Source organism: Pristis pectinata, chromosome 14 (assembly GCF_009764475.1).
Source record: "Pristis pectinata isolate sPriPec2 chromosome 14, sPriPec2.1.pri, whole genome shotgun sequence".
Classification (NCBI taxonomy): Eukaryota; Metazoa; Chordata; class Chondrichthyes; order Rhinopristiformes; family Pristidae; genus Pristis; species Pristis pectinata.
In genome coordinates, this window is record NC_067418.1 from 36625303 (window position 1) to 36643940 (window position 18638).

The 18638-nt window shown below is 39.6% G+C and overlaps 1 protein-coding gene across 1 annotated transcript; it reads right to left on the minus strand.

The window, feature by feature from the left end:
* Nucleotides 1–2823: 2823 nt before the first annotated feature.
* On the minus strand, nt 2824–18501 carry LOC127577754 (transmembrane protein 216-like). The gene is made up of 7 exons (XM_052029287.1): nt 18455–18501; nt 17351–17595; nt 14868–14884; nt 14450–14543; nt 11198–11290; nt 9334–9535; nt 2824–8655 (listed from the first exon to the last, which is right to left on the minus strand). Exons 2-7 carry the CDS (start codon nt 17358–17360, stop codon nt 8637–8639), a joined length of 435 nt encoding a protein of 144 aa, XP_051885247.1. The 5' UTR covers nt 17361–17595; nt 18455–18501; the 3' UTR covers nt 2824–8636.
* Between the last annotated feature and the right edge of the window lie 137 nt (nt 18502–18638).

Genomic DNA, 18638 nt, shown 5'->3' on the forward strand with positions numbered 1-18638 from the left:
AGTGTGGCCCTGAGATTTTAGTTTCCTGTCCCTTAAATTCTTCAACCCACTCCCAATCTGATCTTGTTCTCCTATACCGTTCCAACACAAGCTCAAGGGACATCAACTCTTCCAAATAAACAGATTGCAGTTCTTTTGAACTGAACACTAATAATTAGCAACTCCAACCTTTGTATTTCACATTTCTGTTGCCAATAGATTTGGTACTCTGTTCTGCTGACAATTTTAAAATTTTTCTTCTTCTCCAACATTTTCAATCTTATCTTTTGTTATTTACTAATGCCTTAACTTCCCTTTCAAACAGCCCCATTATCCCTATTCAGACTTCCCTTGAGTTCTTTCCTCTTCCCCTTCCTTTGCATCTTAAAACTTGCTATATCTAACTTTTTCCACTAACTTTTTCAAATAATTGACCTGGAAACTGATTTTCTCTCCATGAATGTTGCCTGACTTACAAAGTTGTTCCAGCACTTTTCCCCAACAACTGGTAGGCAGAGGGGGTAGTAGGTCATTATTGACCAGAACCTAACTGGACTAGTGATGTATCTATTAGAGCAGATCAGACTCTGTGAATTCATCAGCACATAAAATGCTGAAAGCAATCAGCAATCCACGCAGTATCTGTGAAAAGAGAAACAAAGTTAACACTTAAAGTCAAAGACCATTCATCAGAACTGGGAAGGAGAAAAATGTGAGCTTTTGACACATTGGGCGAAATGGCTGCCTTAAAAGGCTGTACTGTAAATTTCACAGGTTCAATCCTGATATGCTAAGTAAATGGTGAAAAGATTTTGAGGGTGTTTAAAGGGCAAGTCAGTAGCTGATGAATACTGCAGGAGATGCAATACCTGTACTTTCACTTCTTCCTTTCCCTGTCTATCCTGGTGAAACGGTGATTCATTTGCACTCTTCCAATCCAGTACACCATATCCGATGATCATAGTGTGGTCTCCTCTACATTGGAGAAACCAAATGCAGATTGGGTCTCTGTTGTGCAGAGCACCTGCAGTTAATCCACAAAGGTGACCCTGAGCTTCGTGTTTCCTGTCACTTTAATTCCCCATCCCACTCCAACTCTGACCTCTCTCTGTGGTCTCTTGTACTGTTAGAGCAAGGCCCAACAAAAGCTTGAGGAGCAGCACCTTGTCTTCTGCTGGGGCACTTTGTGGCCGTCCAGAATCAATATTGACTTCTACAACTTATTGTTAACTTGCATACTCTGTATCAGAATGGCGATTTCTGCTCCAAGTATTCAATCTGTTTTATTGGCTCAGTTTAGAACACTTCACGTGTATATCCAGTTGTTTTACATGTGATGTGGGTTTCTGCCTCCCATACCCTACCTTTCAGTGAATTCCAGATCCCCAAATTGGCACAGTAACATAGCAGTTAACACTTACTCTTGTGATTCAGATTCAGTCCTAACCATGGGCACCCAACCTGTATGGAGGTTGCATGTACTCTTCTCGACAGCACAAGTTTCTGCTGCACATTCCAGTTTCCTCCCACCTCTTAAAGATGTGATGCTAGGATTAAAATGGGGGGTGGGGGGTGCTGGCACTGATGGCATTGTTCTACTGGACTAAGGAAATTAAAACTTTTCTATTCACCCAATCTAATGTGTTGGAATGCTCTCTAATTGCCTACTTGCACTCCAAGGTCAACTCCATTGAGGACAAAACACTTACTCGATCAGCACATGGTCCTGCATTTATAGATTCACATCTCCACTGCCATGGTTACTTTTCCACATTTTCTCCCATTTCAAATTGACGATGCGAGTAGATTTCACTTGTAAACTATTTTTTTTAAAACAAAGCAAAAATTCCCTTTTTGACCACCTCTGCCTAACCTCACTGACTGCCTCTTTGTCATCTCTTATTGCCACTGCTACAATTTAAAAAAAATTGCTAATATTTTTATTTTGGATCTCCATCCTTCTCTCAATATCACAACTTTACCAACCATTTATTACAATTCCTATCTCTACAGGAGTACTTTCCTGTACTTGGTCTTCCTTTCGATGTCACAGACTATATGCAACAACAATGAAAGTTGATGATATTTTTCCTCTATTCCTTCGAAAAAAAGCAACCAGAGTACAACTTCTTCCCAGCCAGGAACTTCCTGTCCCATAGTAGTTTCATCCCTCTGCTGTCTTGTCTCTGCAAATCAAACCTTATTGTCTGAAAATTTAAAACCCAGACAAACTGAAAAGATCAAGCAACCATCTAATGAAGCAGATTTCTGTGACTGCCAATTGACAAGCATGATTCAGCTGCAAACGTCAAATGGGCATCGGAGAAAGAAAATGAAAAAAGCTCAGCAGACACTGTCTAGCTCGATGCGAGATGCTGACTTGAATAGGAGAAAGGAAAAGCTGAACTAAGTGACATAGAGGATGGATTTATAGGCCACATCTGAATTTGGGTCTCTCCATCAACGTGTAAGTGTGAAGTACATGGTGCATCATCAGGCTGCATGCACAAAGCAGGTGTATTCATAGATAGTTTTGTGTATTCTGCAAAATGGGGCTTCCATGTATTGTAATGCTTCCTCTTTTGGTACTGCAAATCAGCTTTTCAATTGTGATATATAAAAACACATTCTTTCAAATGTATTTTACAGACTTTTACAAAATCTGTAAGTGAAGTTGTATATTTTAGTAGAACAATATTAGCATAGCAGAAGTACCAATGTGCAGTAATACAAACATGGCTCCAATTTTGATAACCCTGTTTATTTTAAATACCAAAATTCTAAACAAAATTGTAGATTTTATAAAAATTAAACGTTTTAATTTTCTATGGATTCTTTAATGACAGTTGAAAAAAGCTGATATAAAGATAATTTATATAGTATAAAAAATTCTGCTCATAGTTATTACATTCTTCCTATACAGACATGGAGATTTTCTATGATTAAGGTGATAAGGAGAGTAGAAAGGAAATCATTTTATTGTTCAGTGGGATCACGGGGAAAATTCTCCACTGGCTGATGTCATAGCTGGTCATGGATATTTAAGATCATTCGTCTCTGCCCAAGAAACTGATGCTAGAGCTCCTCAAGGAAACATCTTAGATCCATACATATTACGCTACTTCATGATTTTTCCTCCATCATAAGGTCAGAAGTATGGAAGTTGAACAATGTACATTCCCTTTGCACCTCCTCAGATAACAAAACTACCAAGCTTGCCTACAGCAAGATCAAAATAACATTTAGGCATGGGCTTGTATCGCAAGAAGAATTTGCAACACATGTTGGCAATGAACAACTTCACAAAAGAGTTTACCCATTCCCCCGACCTTAAATTGCATTAGCTTCACTGTATTCTCCCATCATCAATATCTTGGGACGAGTCACCACTAATCAGAAACTTAATTGAACTAGCCATATAGAAATAAGAGTTATGAAAGTCAGAGATTATTCTTCATTGAGTGACATACCTTCCTAAAAGCCTTATCAATATCTCAAAGTACATCAGCAGTGTGATAGTGCCAAAGTACTATCCACATACTTGCATGAGTGTGGCTTCAAGAAAACTCGAGCAACTTGAAATTCTCCATAATCAGTCAGCCCATTTTCTTACCACTCCATCCATCCACGTTAGGATTCACTGGTTCCACTGCTGACACATCATAATTGCAGTGGGTGCCATTTACAAAATGTGCCCAAAGAACTTGGCCAAGCTTCTTCAACAGCATCTCCCAAACACTTAACCTCCAACTTTCAGCAGAATAGGTGCTGCAAGTACATGGGAATAGCAGTACCTGCAAGTTACACAGTATCCACACTTAGAATTCTATTGTCATTCTTTTTCACTTACTAGGTAAAAAAAAAATCTACTTGCAACCTAACAGCACTGAGTACCTTAATCACAAGACAACAAACTCTCATACCTTGGTGAAAAAACTAAAATATACATGTTTCTGGTTACATGAGCAAATTTCTGTCATAGCTTTGGTAATACTGAAATCAATTCTTTCTGGTTTTCAGGAAACTTCCTTTGCAGCAGCAAACAAAATACTTTCCAATGACCAAGATTTTATTAGCAGTAATTACTGTATTATCGACTTTTTCACATAATGTACATGTGATAAGGATTTCTGTATTACACTTTTAATTGGACTCTACACTCTACCACGATTATTGTGTGGTCCACTTGTAGAACAATGAAATGGGAATAAAAAAAAACACTAGAAATACTCGGCAGGTCAGGCAGCAAATGTGGAAAGGGAAACAGAGTTAACTTTTGAGGTTGATGGCCTTTAATCTGTTTTTATTTCAAATTTACTGCAGCTGCAGTTTTCTATTTTTCAGTTAAAGTGGGAATTCTTAGTTACAGGTACTCTCACTTTGCCACAAAACTGAGAGTTTTGATTTAGTATCAGATGAAATTTATATCAAAGTAGGTGGTCATTTAGCCCTTTGATTCTGTGCCTAGTGTAAAAGAGCAATGTAACTTAATTGTACCTTGCAGACCTGGTCAGCAGTTCCGTGTGCCATTGGTCTTCAAGCACACACCCATATGCTTTTTAAAACGTGGTGAGGGTTTCTGCTTCTACCATCCTTTCACAAAGTGAGCTCCAAACTTCTGGGTTAAAAAAAAATCCTTATTTCCTCTCTGAGTGTTCCTACTGACCAATTATTTTAAAGTTTTGCCCTGTTTTTTGACTCTTCTGCTAAAGGAAATAGCTTTATCCTATTTACTTTATCCAGGACTCTCAGTTTAATACATCTCTTCCCTTTGCTCCAACAAAATCAATCCTAACTTATCCTATCATTCTTCATAGCTACAATTTTCCATTCATGACAATATCCCGGTAAGTATCCTCTGCACCCACTCAAGTGCAATCACATTTTCCCTTTAATGTGGTGATGAGAACTGTACACAGACCTCAAGCTGTGGCCTTCTGAGTGTTGTAGCGAGCTCTAGGATAACCTCCCTGCTCTTACGTGCATTGGCTAATAAAGGAAACCCCATTCAAGCTCTAAGCACTATGGCAGCCCCAGTCAATATTCAAGAAGTTAAAATTCTTACTGTTGCAACCCTACTATTCTTACAACTATCTGCAATCTCTCTACATACTGGCCCCTCGAATTCTCGCTGACTATTGGGGGGCCTATAGTACAACCCCATAAAAGTGATCACCCCCTTCTTATTTCGATGTTCCACCCTTACAGCCCCACTGGATGATTCCCTAGGAATATCCTCTCCAAGTACTGGTGTGATGTTCTTCCTCCTCTCTTACAGCTTTGCATCTGTACCCTAGAACATTAAGATGCCAGTCCTGCTCATCCCTCAACCATATTTCTGTAATAGCTATAATATTGCAGTCCCATGTACCTATCTATGCCCCGAGTTCATCTGCTTTACCTGTCAGGACTCTTGCATTAAAATAAATGCTCGTTAGTGCATCAGACCTTCCTGACTCAGTCCCTGTCCTGCTCCTGCCTGTCTGCCTATTGAACTCACTTGCTTTAACTTCTATATTTGCCTCAACTTTCTCATCTGCCATACGGTATTGATCTGCCTCCAGTTCAGGTGGAAACACATCCCTCTTGTACAGGTCACCTCTGCCCCAGAAGAAATCCCAAAGGTCCAAGAACCTGAATCCCTCTCTTCTGCACCAGCTCCTCATCCACACATTCATCAGTCCCATCCTCCTATTGAGAATGTCCTGCAGATGCTCAGAGACATCCTTGACCCTGGCACCCGGGAGGTAACATACTATCTTAGAGTCTCATTTGCAGTTACAAAATCTCCTGTCTGGTTTGTCCCCCCAACTATAGAGCCTCCTATCACTGCAACTCTCCTTGTCTCCACCTTTCCCTGCTGTGCATCAGTGTCAGTCATTATACCTCAGATCTGGCTGCTGCTCTTCTTTGAAAGGCCATCCCCCAAACAGGATCCAAAACAATAGACTTATTATTGAGGAGAATGGTCACAGAGGAATCTTGCACTCTCTACCCATCCCCTCTACCTTTCCTAGTGGTCACTCAACTACCTGCATATTAGGTGTGATCATCTCACTTAAGCTCCTGTCTATGATGCTCTCAGCATCACGGATGTTCCCAAGTCCAACTACAGCTCCATATGCTCGATGTAGTCAGTCAGGAGCTGCAGCTAAACACCCTTCCCACAGGCACTGGAAGTTTCCCTGATCTCCCACCTCCTCAGGAGGAGCATACAACTGCCCTTGCTGCCATCTCGAAACCACCAAGGGTAAACTAACTTCCCCAAATGCAATACCTTGCACTTCTCTGGGTAAAATTCCACTTGACTACTTCTGCTTAAGCCAATCAGTCTCCCTTCAGTTTAAGCATTTTCTCCTCATTGTCAACTGCACTGCCAATTTTTGTATCATCTGCAAACTTTTTAATCATACCCCCCACCTTTAGGACAAAATTATAAATATTTATTTTAAACAGTAAGGGACTGAGTACTTAGCTCTGCGGAACTCCTCTGATAACAGCCTTCCAGTCACAAAAAATACCTAAAATTCATTAACCTTTGCTTCCTGCCACTGAACCAGTTCTGGTTCCAATTTGTTACTCTCCCTTGAATCCATAACCTTACACTTTTTTGACCACTCTGCCATACAAGAACTTGTCAAAAAACTTGCTAAATACACTGTCTTCGATAACCCTCCTGAAGTAAAATCTGAATGTGTAGTATGTAGCACATATTGGCTTGTAAGGCAACTAACTGGGAAATCTTAATTATACGCAAACTAACTTTGCTACAGGTTTTGATTTTAGGAAATATCATAATCATTACTGTCTGCTATACGCACATTATATTATATACAGACACCTAAATTCTAGCAACCCATGGCAGCTAAAGTGGGTTAATAATAGTTATCAGACTAAACCACACATATAAATTGGAAATTAAACTAAATCTTCATAAGGAAACAGTAGACACAAGTAGTACAGAAATTTAGAAAAATGCAAGGAAGGTGTTAAAATTGTCTATGAAGAAATAGTGGCACAAAATTGAAACAAATAGGCTGGCAATAGAAGATGCAGAGCTGTGGTGGAGATTGACAATGAAATGGTGCATTAGCATATATATGAAGAGATGTTAAAATAAAACATGAGTAGAAGCACCAAATGGAAAAAGAGGAGCAACAACATCAGCTTGTGCTCCAGTTAGCAGAGTGTGCCTCCACAGCTATGGATGAGAACCCAACCTATAATACTCATAAGTTTACATTAAATAATTTTATCAAATAAAGTCGTAATACAAATTTGTAACCTGATTATTGCAGACCATTGTGGTGGTAGAAGAACTCAGGCTAGAATCCTAACTCGTATCTTAACAAGTATTTCACAATGGAAAAATTAAAGATTGTGATCTAGTCAATGACTGATTCTTGTCACTTTTCTTGGTCTGATGGTGCACCACTTGTAACTTCTGTTTCCTTTTGAAGATTTAGTTTAATTTCCAATTTATACGTGTGGTTTAGTCTGTGTAGGGTTTCAGTTTCAAAATGCTCATTGTATTTTGGAAGCAAAAGATACACCATTTTCAAAACTGTGATTGGATTATTTCAGATAGGTGCAAAACAAGATGGAGTTTTACTGGTATTACATTGCTGTTCAATGTTTAATTGTTCAAATGTGTTATTTTTTTTCCAATTATTTCAAATTATTCAGAAGTGACTTAACCAACAATTAGTAGCACAGATTATCCAGATGCTTTTTGATCTAATTCAGAATACAATAAAGAGGGCCCAGAAAGGTGCAAAGTTACTTATTATTAGTTCGCTGTTCCAGAGACGATAGGGCTAGATTAAGGAGCAGAAATATTCCTTTCGCAGTGAAATTCTACACTGTAAAATACCATTGAATGTCCTAACCTCCCAATCTTCCCAGACATCGAATCTTGAATTTACTATTAGAATATTAAGAAAGATCCATACATGTTAAGTAAAATATATTTGATTGAATACATTAGGCTGTATGAAATTAGGCTGTAGATACCAAGAACAGTTGATCTCTGGATGGGCTGATTTAACTGATCTCCATGAGCATCAGTAAAAGACAGTGTCCTCAAAGGAGTGAAGTGAAAAATCATCTTGGTTTGCAGCTCCTGCAATACCATCTTGAGAAACCACAGACTGGAGTGCATGCATGTGGATTTGACTTGGACTGAATCAGATTTGATTTTGATACCTTCAGTAGCTGACACTCCTATCTTGGTTTATTAATAGTCACCATTAGGCTCATCATGGAGGTCAAAATTTTGGCCATTATTTGCAAGAACCATCATTTTCAGGATACATGAGACAAAATAAAACAAATGAGCATTGGGGCATAATTAAGAGTTATTTAAGTAAATATTACATTAATGTACAAGTTGGGAGGAACCAGCAGAGAGAGAAGGATGTCTCATGCATCAATAAGTCTGGCTTAAGAATGCCTTTGACAGGTGAAGAGAACCAACAAAAAATATTTACACGAGTTTTAGCAAAAATACAATAATTACTAAAAATAACTGTATAACATATTGAAAACATTATCCTTAAGAAAGCTACTTATAAAAATACTATAAAATATATTACATATATGTATAGGCTGGCATAGAGTGTTCATCAACCAAAGGGATGTTTCCTTTCTTCAACTTCTCAATCCGTGATGATTGCACTGAGAAAATAAAATGAAATATTAGGAATATCCCTCAGGTACAATTATTCATTAATAGGAATTAATGTTTAACCTTGAGTGATTGAACTTAAGGTAGTAACTTAATAAACACATTGACAAATAATTAGTTTGGATTCTTGGTCATTGCCCAGAAGAAGAAACTATTTCCAGCTACAAAAGAACATCAATAAATAGGAGGAGTAGGCCCCCTCAAGCCTGCCCCACCATTGAATATGATCATGGCTGATCTATGCTGGCCTAATTTCTTTTCTGTGCAAAGTACACAGGCATATAAGTGCCAGGATAGGTTATCTTAATTAGTTATCTCACATTTATCCATGAAGGTATAATGGATTGTACAGAGGACGAACACTAGTTCAGTTTGTACTCCTCTTCTTTGCAATCTATTAGTCCTTAATTGACAAATGTGCAAGAAGAGAAATGGGCTCAGTCTTGTCACCCATTAGATTGGCCACTTAAGTCAGTTACCAGAGGCTGAGCAAAATTAGGTAACCCAACAAGCAGGAAAGGTAGTTCATTCAAATTAGGGGAAAAGTCTTCAGAATTTCAAAGTCACTTATGAACATGTATAAAACCTATCTTCACTGTATTTACATAAACATAAAGATTTAATAATGACAAACATCTAGAAATCTATTGATATATTGCTCTGCTCACCTTGAGAAGCTCATCAAGCCCACACAGTAAAGAACCAATTCAAAGACGTAAAACACCAGTAATATTGCATTGATGGTCACTTCCAGCCTTAGAACATAGGTCTGAAGCAGCAGATAATAAATTGCCATTATTGCAGATGGCCCAAGAAGCACCAGGCTAATAGTGAGAGGCACCTTACGTTGGGATAGATTCCCCTTGGAACCTAATGCAAAATTAAAAATATCATTAGATTGAATTTACCTTACATTCAGCTCTTCACACAAGAAAAAGGTGACTAATTGCAGCAATACAGATCCAGCCTCTGATACTTCACCCAAGTAGCCGTCTTTCCCTTGTGATCCCAGAAAATTGTTTTCTGACAATTGAATCAAAGGCATCACAGCCAAATCTGATCCTGTCCTTGTCTGATCCATGGATACCTAATAGTCACAGTTTTGTCCTGCTCAGCTCTCTTCCTATACAGCAGCATTCCACAGTGACTGTTTCTAAGGGTTCAACCTCTGGAATTTTCTACATAGTCCCTCTGCCTCATTGAATGGTTTCATTTTCAACAGTTTCGTTTTACTCACTCTGTGCTCTACCACTTCCCAGTTCTATTCCATGAGACTAATTTCTTTTATTCTTTTGGCTCCTTCACCTCACTTCAATTACTTGCCACTTTTTACTTCTCTCAACACTCATTCAAGATCTCATCTTCTGTCAGTTGCCACCTTCCAAGTCAGTTTCTACCATCTCTTGCCAGCCCATAATTTCCACTTCTATAATTCTAAATGAGGAGTTTTACCAGCAGAATTTTACATTGGCTCAATCACAGAGATCTTAGGTTTAATGGCATGGAGGAATCTCACATCTTCTTGTCATGCTCCTCAAGAGTTGTTGGAGCTGCACTCATCCAGGAAAGTGGAGAGTATTCTAGCATGATGCTACTCTCTTGTAGATGGTGGAAAGGCTTTGGGATGCGAGGTGGTGAGTCACTTATAGCACAGTACAGCCCACGATGTTGTGCCAAACTAATTAAGCTAATGACACCGATTTAAACTAATACATTCTGCCTGCACATGGTCCAATATCCCTCCATTCCCTGCGTATTCATGTGCCCATTTCCTTGCAGTATACTCAGCCTATGACCAATAACAATTAAGAAAATTGACAATATCCAGGATCAAGTAACTCGATTGATACCCAAACGCAATCTAAAGATTCATTGCCTCCACTGGTGCTCTCACCTCCTGTGCTCCCCCCCACTTTCTTCTTCCAATCCTCCTCCAGCCCCTTTCCCATATCCCCCCACCCCACCTCCATCACTTATTTTCATCCCCTTTCCCCTCCCATCCACCCACTACCTGGACATTTCATTCACCGGCCATCTGCCCTCATCCTGGTTCCACCTGGCCATCACCTCTCCTCAATGGTTCCATTATCACCTTATAGCCTTTGTGTTCCTGTTTATCACCCTCCTAGCTGTCTCCACCTTCACCCTCCCCTTCCCCCACCTGGCTCCTTTTTTTTTTGTCTGCCTCCATCTATTATCCATCTCCCAACTCCATCCTTTTCCTTCCTCTACCCAGGTCGATCTGCCCATCATCCTTCACCCCTCCTCAGTCCACTAATCACCTCTGTTCCGTCTCACCACTCCCCCTCTCCTTTGTACTGGCTATCTCCCCTTTCCACTGATGCAGGGTTTCGACACAAAAAGTCAACAATTCCTCTCCCCCTTCCCCCCGCCCCCCCCCCCCCCCACACACACACACACAGATGCTGCTTGACCCACTGAGTTCCACCAGCAGATTGTTTGTTGCTGAGGCATAACATCCTCAGGATTCAAGTGTATACAAAATTTCAGAATTAGTTTAAGATTGCTTACCAAAAAATATCCTTATTATTTCAACCCCAAGGTACAAAAACAGCATCACTAGATCCAAAACCAGGTTTGCAAGGTTATAGGGCAAGAGCAGACCTATAATAGATAATGGAAGAGCATTATAGGTTGGACAAGAACAGAGTTATGCATGGAAACAGCATATCACCAGTCTAAGTCGAGACCAGACCTGCCACAGGAGAAGAATATTACCAAAACATGGAAAGATTGAAGCAGTAAAAATTGTTTTTTATTGGTACACAGAATATTGCCCAAGGCAAACAGTGGACCCATTAATTCCGATAGCTCCTCCCAAATGGGTGGCCTCGATCACCAAGAAGCCAAGTGCAGCTGCCCATGGGAATACCACCACATGCAGATTCTCCTTGGATATCTATTATTATGCCTTCATCATTACTGGGTTTAAATCCTGGAACTCCAGTCCCATAAGTCAAGGCAATGACTCACCACCCACCTTCAAGGCCAATTATAGTGGGGCAATAAATGCTGGCCTTGCCAATGACACCCAGATTCCCAAATATGAAACTGGAAAAGAAAATCACTTCTGGAATTATTCTAAAAATTCTACTAACTTGCATCATTTCGGAATCAGATTACTATCAGCCAAAGAGTTTTCTAAATTAGAAACAGGTTATTTAAAAGTTCATCAAAGGTCACTGTCAATGCTTGCATTTACTGCCTTTTCCCAACACTGGCTTACTACGGAACTACTAGATTTATTCATTGTCGATTATTCATATGATTAAGGAATAAACCAAATTTGATGTCAGTTCAGGTCCTGAAACAACTGTCAACCAACTCATGAAAAAAGCATTGGCAGACCAATTAGTGATGTGTCTGTTCCTTTAAAAGACCTTCATTTCAGATCATTCAAATAAACAATACACAAGCATGGCATAAAAAGGAGTAGCTACCAGATCCCTACTTGTCATTTTCCCGTTGATTGCAACTAGAACAAGAGAATAGGTTATAGAATTCTGAACCCTTACTGTATTTTTATAAAGAGCATTAATTAAGTAGGAAGGAGTGTGCAGCAAAGGGAATATGATAATTGTAACATTTTAATTTTCATATAGATCAGTGAAATCAAATTGGTAAAATAGTTTGGGGGATGAGTTAATAGAATGCATTTTGAACAAGTTTCCTGATGCAATACATCATGGAATGAGTTGGGGAACAGGCTATATTTGGTCTTTACTTGTTAATTAGTAACCTTGTATAAAGGGGTTACAATATAATTGAACTTTACACTGAGCTCCTGAGTAACACATGCAAGTCTGAAACTAGAATCTTTAATTTAAAAAGACATTTACACAATCATGAAGGGAAGTGTGAAAAGTGTGAACTCTTCAGAGAATAGCTTGGGGGGAGGGGGGTGGTGGTAAACCAGACACCTGAAACATGCACCTTATGAGCTCCATCACAACAAAAAATTCCAGGACAAGAAAAAATGCTTCAAGAGCATTCTTGCTCACCTTGTTAAAAAATACAAGACTCTCAATGACATGGGAATCCCTAGCTTAGATCCCATTCAAAATGGGGGAGCATTTGGGAAGCAACTGAGCACCAAACCTCTACAATGGAAGCAAGCAGAAGTCACACCAAATAGCAGAAGCAGCACACAATGTCCTAAACAAACCACCTACCTGCCCCATCCAGAATCACTTGCCCACCTGTCTGTGCTTCCCAGATAGGACTCTTCAGCCACCTCAAAACAAACAGAATTGGAATGGAAGCAACTCATCCTTGAGACCAAGGCACTGAATGAGAAAGGGGTGGCACAGTGGTGCAGCTCGTAGAGCCGCTGCCTCACAGCACCAGAAACCTGCTTCAATCCTGACCTCAGGTGCAGTCTATGTGGAGTTTGCATGTTTCCCCATGACTACATGCATTTCCTCTGGGTGCTCTGGTTCCTCCTCCATCCCCAGGACATGTGGATTGGTAGATTAATTGGCCATTCTAAATTTCCACTGGTGTGTATGTGAGTGGTCAAATATGGAGGGGGATGAAGTGAATGTGGAGAGAATAAAAAACATGGGATTAATGTAGTAATAGTGTAAAATAGGTAGTTGATGCAGACTCGATGGGATGAAGGCCTGTTTCTGGGCTGTTTATCTCTATGACAAAGGGGAAGAGAAGGTGGAAAGCTGACTGAGATAAACTGGGAAATTTAATTCAAGGACTTGCAGTAGATTAATAGCAAATAATTTAAAATGTATTTCATAATTCTCATTAACATTTCACTGAGAAATAAATCATTAAGAAGGTACCTCGAGTATTGTGTGGTGTTTTCATTATAAGTACTTGCTTTGGAGGTTTTGCAGTATAGACTCACTGATTCCTGGGATGGGGATTTTGTCCTGCGTAATGGTGTTAGCTTGGATTTGCCTATAATATGGATGATCTCATTGAAACATACAAAATGCAAGAAGGAGACACAAGAGACTACAGATGCCACAATCTGGAGAAACACACACGATGAAGGATCTCAATCCAGAACATTGACTGTTCATTTTCCTCCACAGGCGCTGCTTGATATCCCAATATGCAAGGAGGGATTGACACAGTGGATATTGATAGACTGTTGCCTTTTGCTGAGAGTCCTTTTGGAGACATTGTTGGCCATTTAAGGTTGAGAGGAGGAGAAATTTGTTCAATCTGAGGGTTATGAATCTCAGCAATTTTATATCCCAGAGTAGGGCAGATATTTAGTTGTTGAATATAATGCTGGCAAAGTTTTTGTACAAAGAAAATCACGGGAGACAAGTATCTGCTGAGAAAGTGACTTTAATGAAGAGGATCAACTGTGAAGTCGAATTGCAGTGCAGGCTTGAGCGGAACTTCTTCTTAAGTTCTACATGTATCTAGTACCAGTGCCAACAACATCCAACTCACTACCAAACTTCATCACCATCCTAGCTCATAAAACAGCAACTTGCAAGTGCATAGTCCCCTCTAAAAAAAAATTTTAGTTCTTTTTTTTTCCTTTTTACTGCAAGAATAGTACTTAAAAAAGAACCAACAATTGAAAATTTGCAGAAAATATGACAAAATTAAGTCTTAATCAACTTTTTCCTCAAGATTATGAGAAGACAAACCATAAGGAATACTTTCGCCCTCACACTCTACCTTTTCCAGTCATCAACTTAAGTGATAAATATGATTCTATAAGCATGGCTATCACATACAGATAGCAAAGTAACAATTAAAATTCACAATACGGAATTCAGATCCTACCTTTATATATGAAAAGAAGAATCTCTGCCACAAAGTACGCTGCATAGTACCAGCTGTTCAGGTTTAGAAGAATTTGCAGTGGGGTCAAAGAGAGCTTTCGGAAATTTTAAGGAAAGATCACTTATAAAATGTTTATTAACCGAAGCCTCTCTTTCAGCTAATTGAAGTTTCAGAATTGTAACCAACTATTAAGATATCATAAAACTCTCCTTAATGAGGCTGGCAATTCCGCATGAGCAGTCTCATGTTAAGGACATATTAACTGTGTTTCAAATAGCCAAACCTAATTTCATGTTGAAGCTACATAATCAGCAGAGGGAAGTGTTTGAAGCTGGATGTCAGAGTGAAGAATATTCCCCTAATTCTCAATTCTTTTCCATGCACATTAGGAATAAAGCTATACGTTATAAAAGGATACAACTGGAGGTGGTTTTCCTGTAAAAGACAACAATTATTAGAAACTGTTGCACAGCCTCCACTAACTACTGATTTGAAAATAAAGCACATGTGAATTAATGTTGAGTTATCATGCCCAAGAAAGTCCGTATTTGACCTTCTTTGGAGCATGTGCTAATTTCAGGGCTGTTCTCATTGTACCCCGATTGCTAGATTGCTTAATCTAAGCCATTCTTTCACAGAATCCTTTTTGAATACTTCCAAATAGATTTCTGCCTTACTAACATGGCGCTTTTTAAAGTCATAAATAAAATCCTTTCAGGCAGGCTGCAGTCTTTGACTCAGTTGGTCATAATATTTTTGTTTGAGGATGGTAGCTAGTTCAGTGGGACTACATTTGCCTGATTTCATACTCATCTCTCCACTGTGACTGGACATAATCACCTGCAATGATTTCACTTCATGCTTAACACTTATTCCTGGTATTGCTGAAGTACCCATTCTTGGCTCTCCTGTGTTATCAACATGCTACCACTTGGCAACACCTTCCAAAACACATTCCTTCTCACACGTATGTTGGTGACACCCAGTTCCACTTTACCACCACCTGTCTTTAAATTGCCAATTTTTTAAAAATCTGCAAATACATTTATTGTTCGGGATTTTGACGCTGCTGCCAAGGCCAACATTTATTGTGCATCAATAATTGTTGTTGACCTCTGAATGGCTTGCTCAATTGCACTGATCTCATATGAAACGAGTGGGAACTTCTCCCTACTTAACATTGGATTGATCTAAACTACTGGCTTCAGTTCCTGTTGCAAACCCTGTTCCCTAGACACTGACCCATTCTTCTTCCTAGCAATTGTCTGATGCTGGACTAAACTGGTTGCAATCTTGGCATCATGTGACTACATGAAAATACTTCTGTACTATACTAAGTCTGTCAATATAACACCACTTGCCTCTGCCTTTCCTTCAGTTCATCTGCTTAATTCATGCCTTTGTTCCCTGTAGATTGACTACTATAGTGCACCCTAGGCCAGCCTCGCTTGTTCTATCCTCTGCAAATCCAAGATGATTCAAATTTCTGTTACCTGTCTCTTAGTCTGCACCATCCCTTTTTATTGATCACCTCCATGCTTGCTGATTCACACAGGCACTTGTTAAGCAACAGCTCAGCTTCAATTTCATATCCCTCATCTTTATAATTTCCAGCCATTCCTCCCTTGAAGTTAATTTCACTCTAATTCTGGCTCTGAACACTACAATATTAATCACTTCACCACTGGTGACTGAATATTCAGGTATCAAGGCCTAACCTTCCCAGTTTCCTCAATCTTCTCAGCCTATCTTTCTTTCCTCCTTTAACAATCCATAAAAGCCCCTCTAACCATTCTTTGGACATTGCTAATAATAGACAGCATCAAATGTCATTTGGTAACACTCCTTGGGAAAATCCTAAGATGTTTTACAATATTAAAGACACTTAAAAATGAATACTGTTCAGGTCAAGTAGCTTTCTTGGAAAAAGATACAGGCTTAATTTTTCCAGTAACAACCTTTCACTGACAAGAGAAAACACTAGAGATACACCAAGCTTTAAGATGCCAAGAAAGGAAAGGAACACAGGACAAGGTGAAAGCAGGAGAAGTGACACAAAAGGAAAAACTACTGAAGCTAGAATCCTTTGTCAGAACTGAAAAATCATCAACCTGAAACACTAATTCCATTCCACTGATGTTGCCTGACCAGCTTGAATATTTTCAACATTTTTCAAAATTAAATGACAAGATAGATAATGATGTATTACATTGGAGAAGGGAGGAAATTAAGAATTGAAAATATTAAGTATAAGCTGTTGTTAATTATGGCGACACAAGAGACTGCAGATGCTGTAATCTGGACCAAAAAACGAGCTGCCGGAGGAAGTCAGCAGGTCAGGCAGCATTTCGGGTCAGGACCCTTCATCTGGACTGGATTGATCAACTCCTCCTCGCCTGGTTCCACCTATCGCTTGCCAGCTCTTGGTAAATTGGTAACCTTCACACTGGCCATCTCCCCTCTTCTCTTTCAGCCCAGATGAAGGGTCCACCCGAAATGCCGACTGTCCATTTCCCTCCACAGATGCTGCCTGACCGGCGAGTTCCTCCAGCAGTTCGTTTTTTGCTGTTATTAATTACTTTTGGGGAAAGCCTAGTACCGATGAAACATGTCAAAGAATCCTGTCTCTGCTGCTGCAGATGGTAAAATGTCCCGCAAAGATTTTGTCTGGGTTCACGCACTAAAGTTACTGGTTTCTAGACATTTTAATGTTCTTTTAGATGAAATTCCCAAATTTTTGAGAATTTAGTAATAAGATTTCATGATCCTACTCCTTTCGCAATTTTGTCTATGTTCTTCTGTGCAACACCTGTTCATAAAAGTGACTGGTTTATAAATCAGTAACGCCTCACAGAGTCAGGTTATCCTGAAACACAAGGTCCCCCTCGCCGCTTCACTCACCCCTCGCCATCTTGCCTCACCATAACAACGGCTGCCAGCGACCTTCCGTCATTTCCTGGTAACCGGTCCTGGGCGGAGCTGCTGGATGCAAGTGATCCAAGTCCACGTATCGGCGGCGCACCAAAGCCCAGAGTAAATGGCAAAGGGAACACATCACATCATCAACTACCCACCCATCAGGCAGCTGCTGCTCAATCCACGTCTTTTTCAACGGCGTCCTCTATCTTTCAACTTTTATCAGCTGCCTACAGCCAAAAAAAAACACATTTATAAAACGACCATCGCCAGAATAGAGCCCACCCGACTTGAAATTCCCATAAAGGATTTGGGGATCATTTCATCTGAGGGGGTAAATAGACTTCCTATCAACTTAAATTTAATTTCCAAAATTGTTAATGCTTAATTTGCAGTTAAGTTTTCATTTGGTGCTAAATCTCTCCATCATTTTGAACACCTAATCAAAGCCCCGTTGACCTTTTCCACTCTTACAGCAATCTCCGTTTTCCCAGTCTCTCTATGTACGTGGCGTGATCTACCTACCATCCTCTGCAAGGCCTTGACATCGAAACGTTGCGCCCATAATTAAACAGGCTGGTAACCACAATAGTGAAATTAGTGGAGTTCATTATCCTTCCGTTGTGAAACTGATTTTTCGTGCATGTATAGTTTGAGGTGAAATTGTCGTTGATTCAGTGTGCTTCTCCACTACAATCATGGTTTAAATTGTCAGACCAGCTAAATTAAGCTACTTCTTAATTTGTCCTGCTACAAAACACCCTGAAAATGTTATACTTGGTTACGTGAGATCATAGTTTTAAATGCACACTTACCATCCCTGAGAAAATCTATATAATTCCTTTACAATAACTTTTACTTGTATTTTAGCTTCAACTTTTAACTGCATGTTCCAATCTTTACTTAGAGCTATACAACATTAAAATAATAAAACTTGCTGGGTGTGCAATGAGAATTCTTCATAAGCTTCTAGGTAAGCTTGACCACATCACAGCTGCTGGATGCAAGTGATCCAAGTCCAGGTATTGGTAGCACACCGAAGCTCAGTGTAAATGGCAAAAGGAGCACACCACATCATCAACTACCCACCCCATCAAGGAGCTTCTGCTCAATCCATGGAAGAATCTGCAGTTTTCATAGCAGTGATGTAAGTCACCTCAGAACAATGGAAGCAAGTCATACTTGATCCTCCTAGTGAGCTTTATACAAGATGGTCTGTCCCATGCAGCTGTCTGTAAATTTTGTGTCAATGTTCTAATGGACTCCAACTACT

Coding starts and splice junctions, on each gene's coding strand:
- LOC127577754 (XM_052029287.1), bottom strand. Junction 11,291..14,449: donor TCTTCTTTTCATATATAAAG/GTAGGATCTGAA, acceptor TATCTATTATAG/GTCTGCTCTTGCCCTATAAC. Junction 9,536..11,197: donor AATAATAAGGATATTTTTTG/GTAAGCAATCTT, acceptor ATTTTGCATTAG/GTTCCAAGGGGAATCTATCC.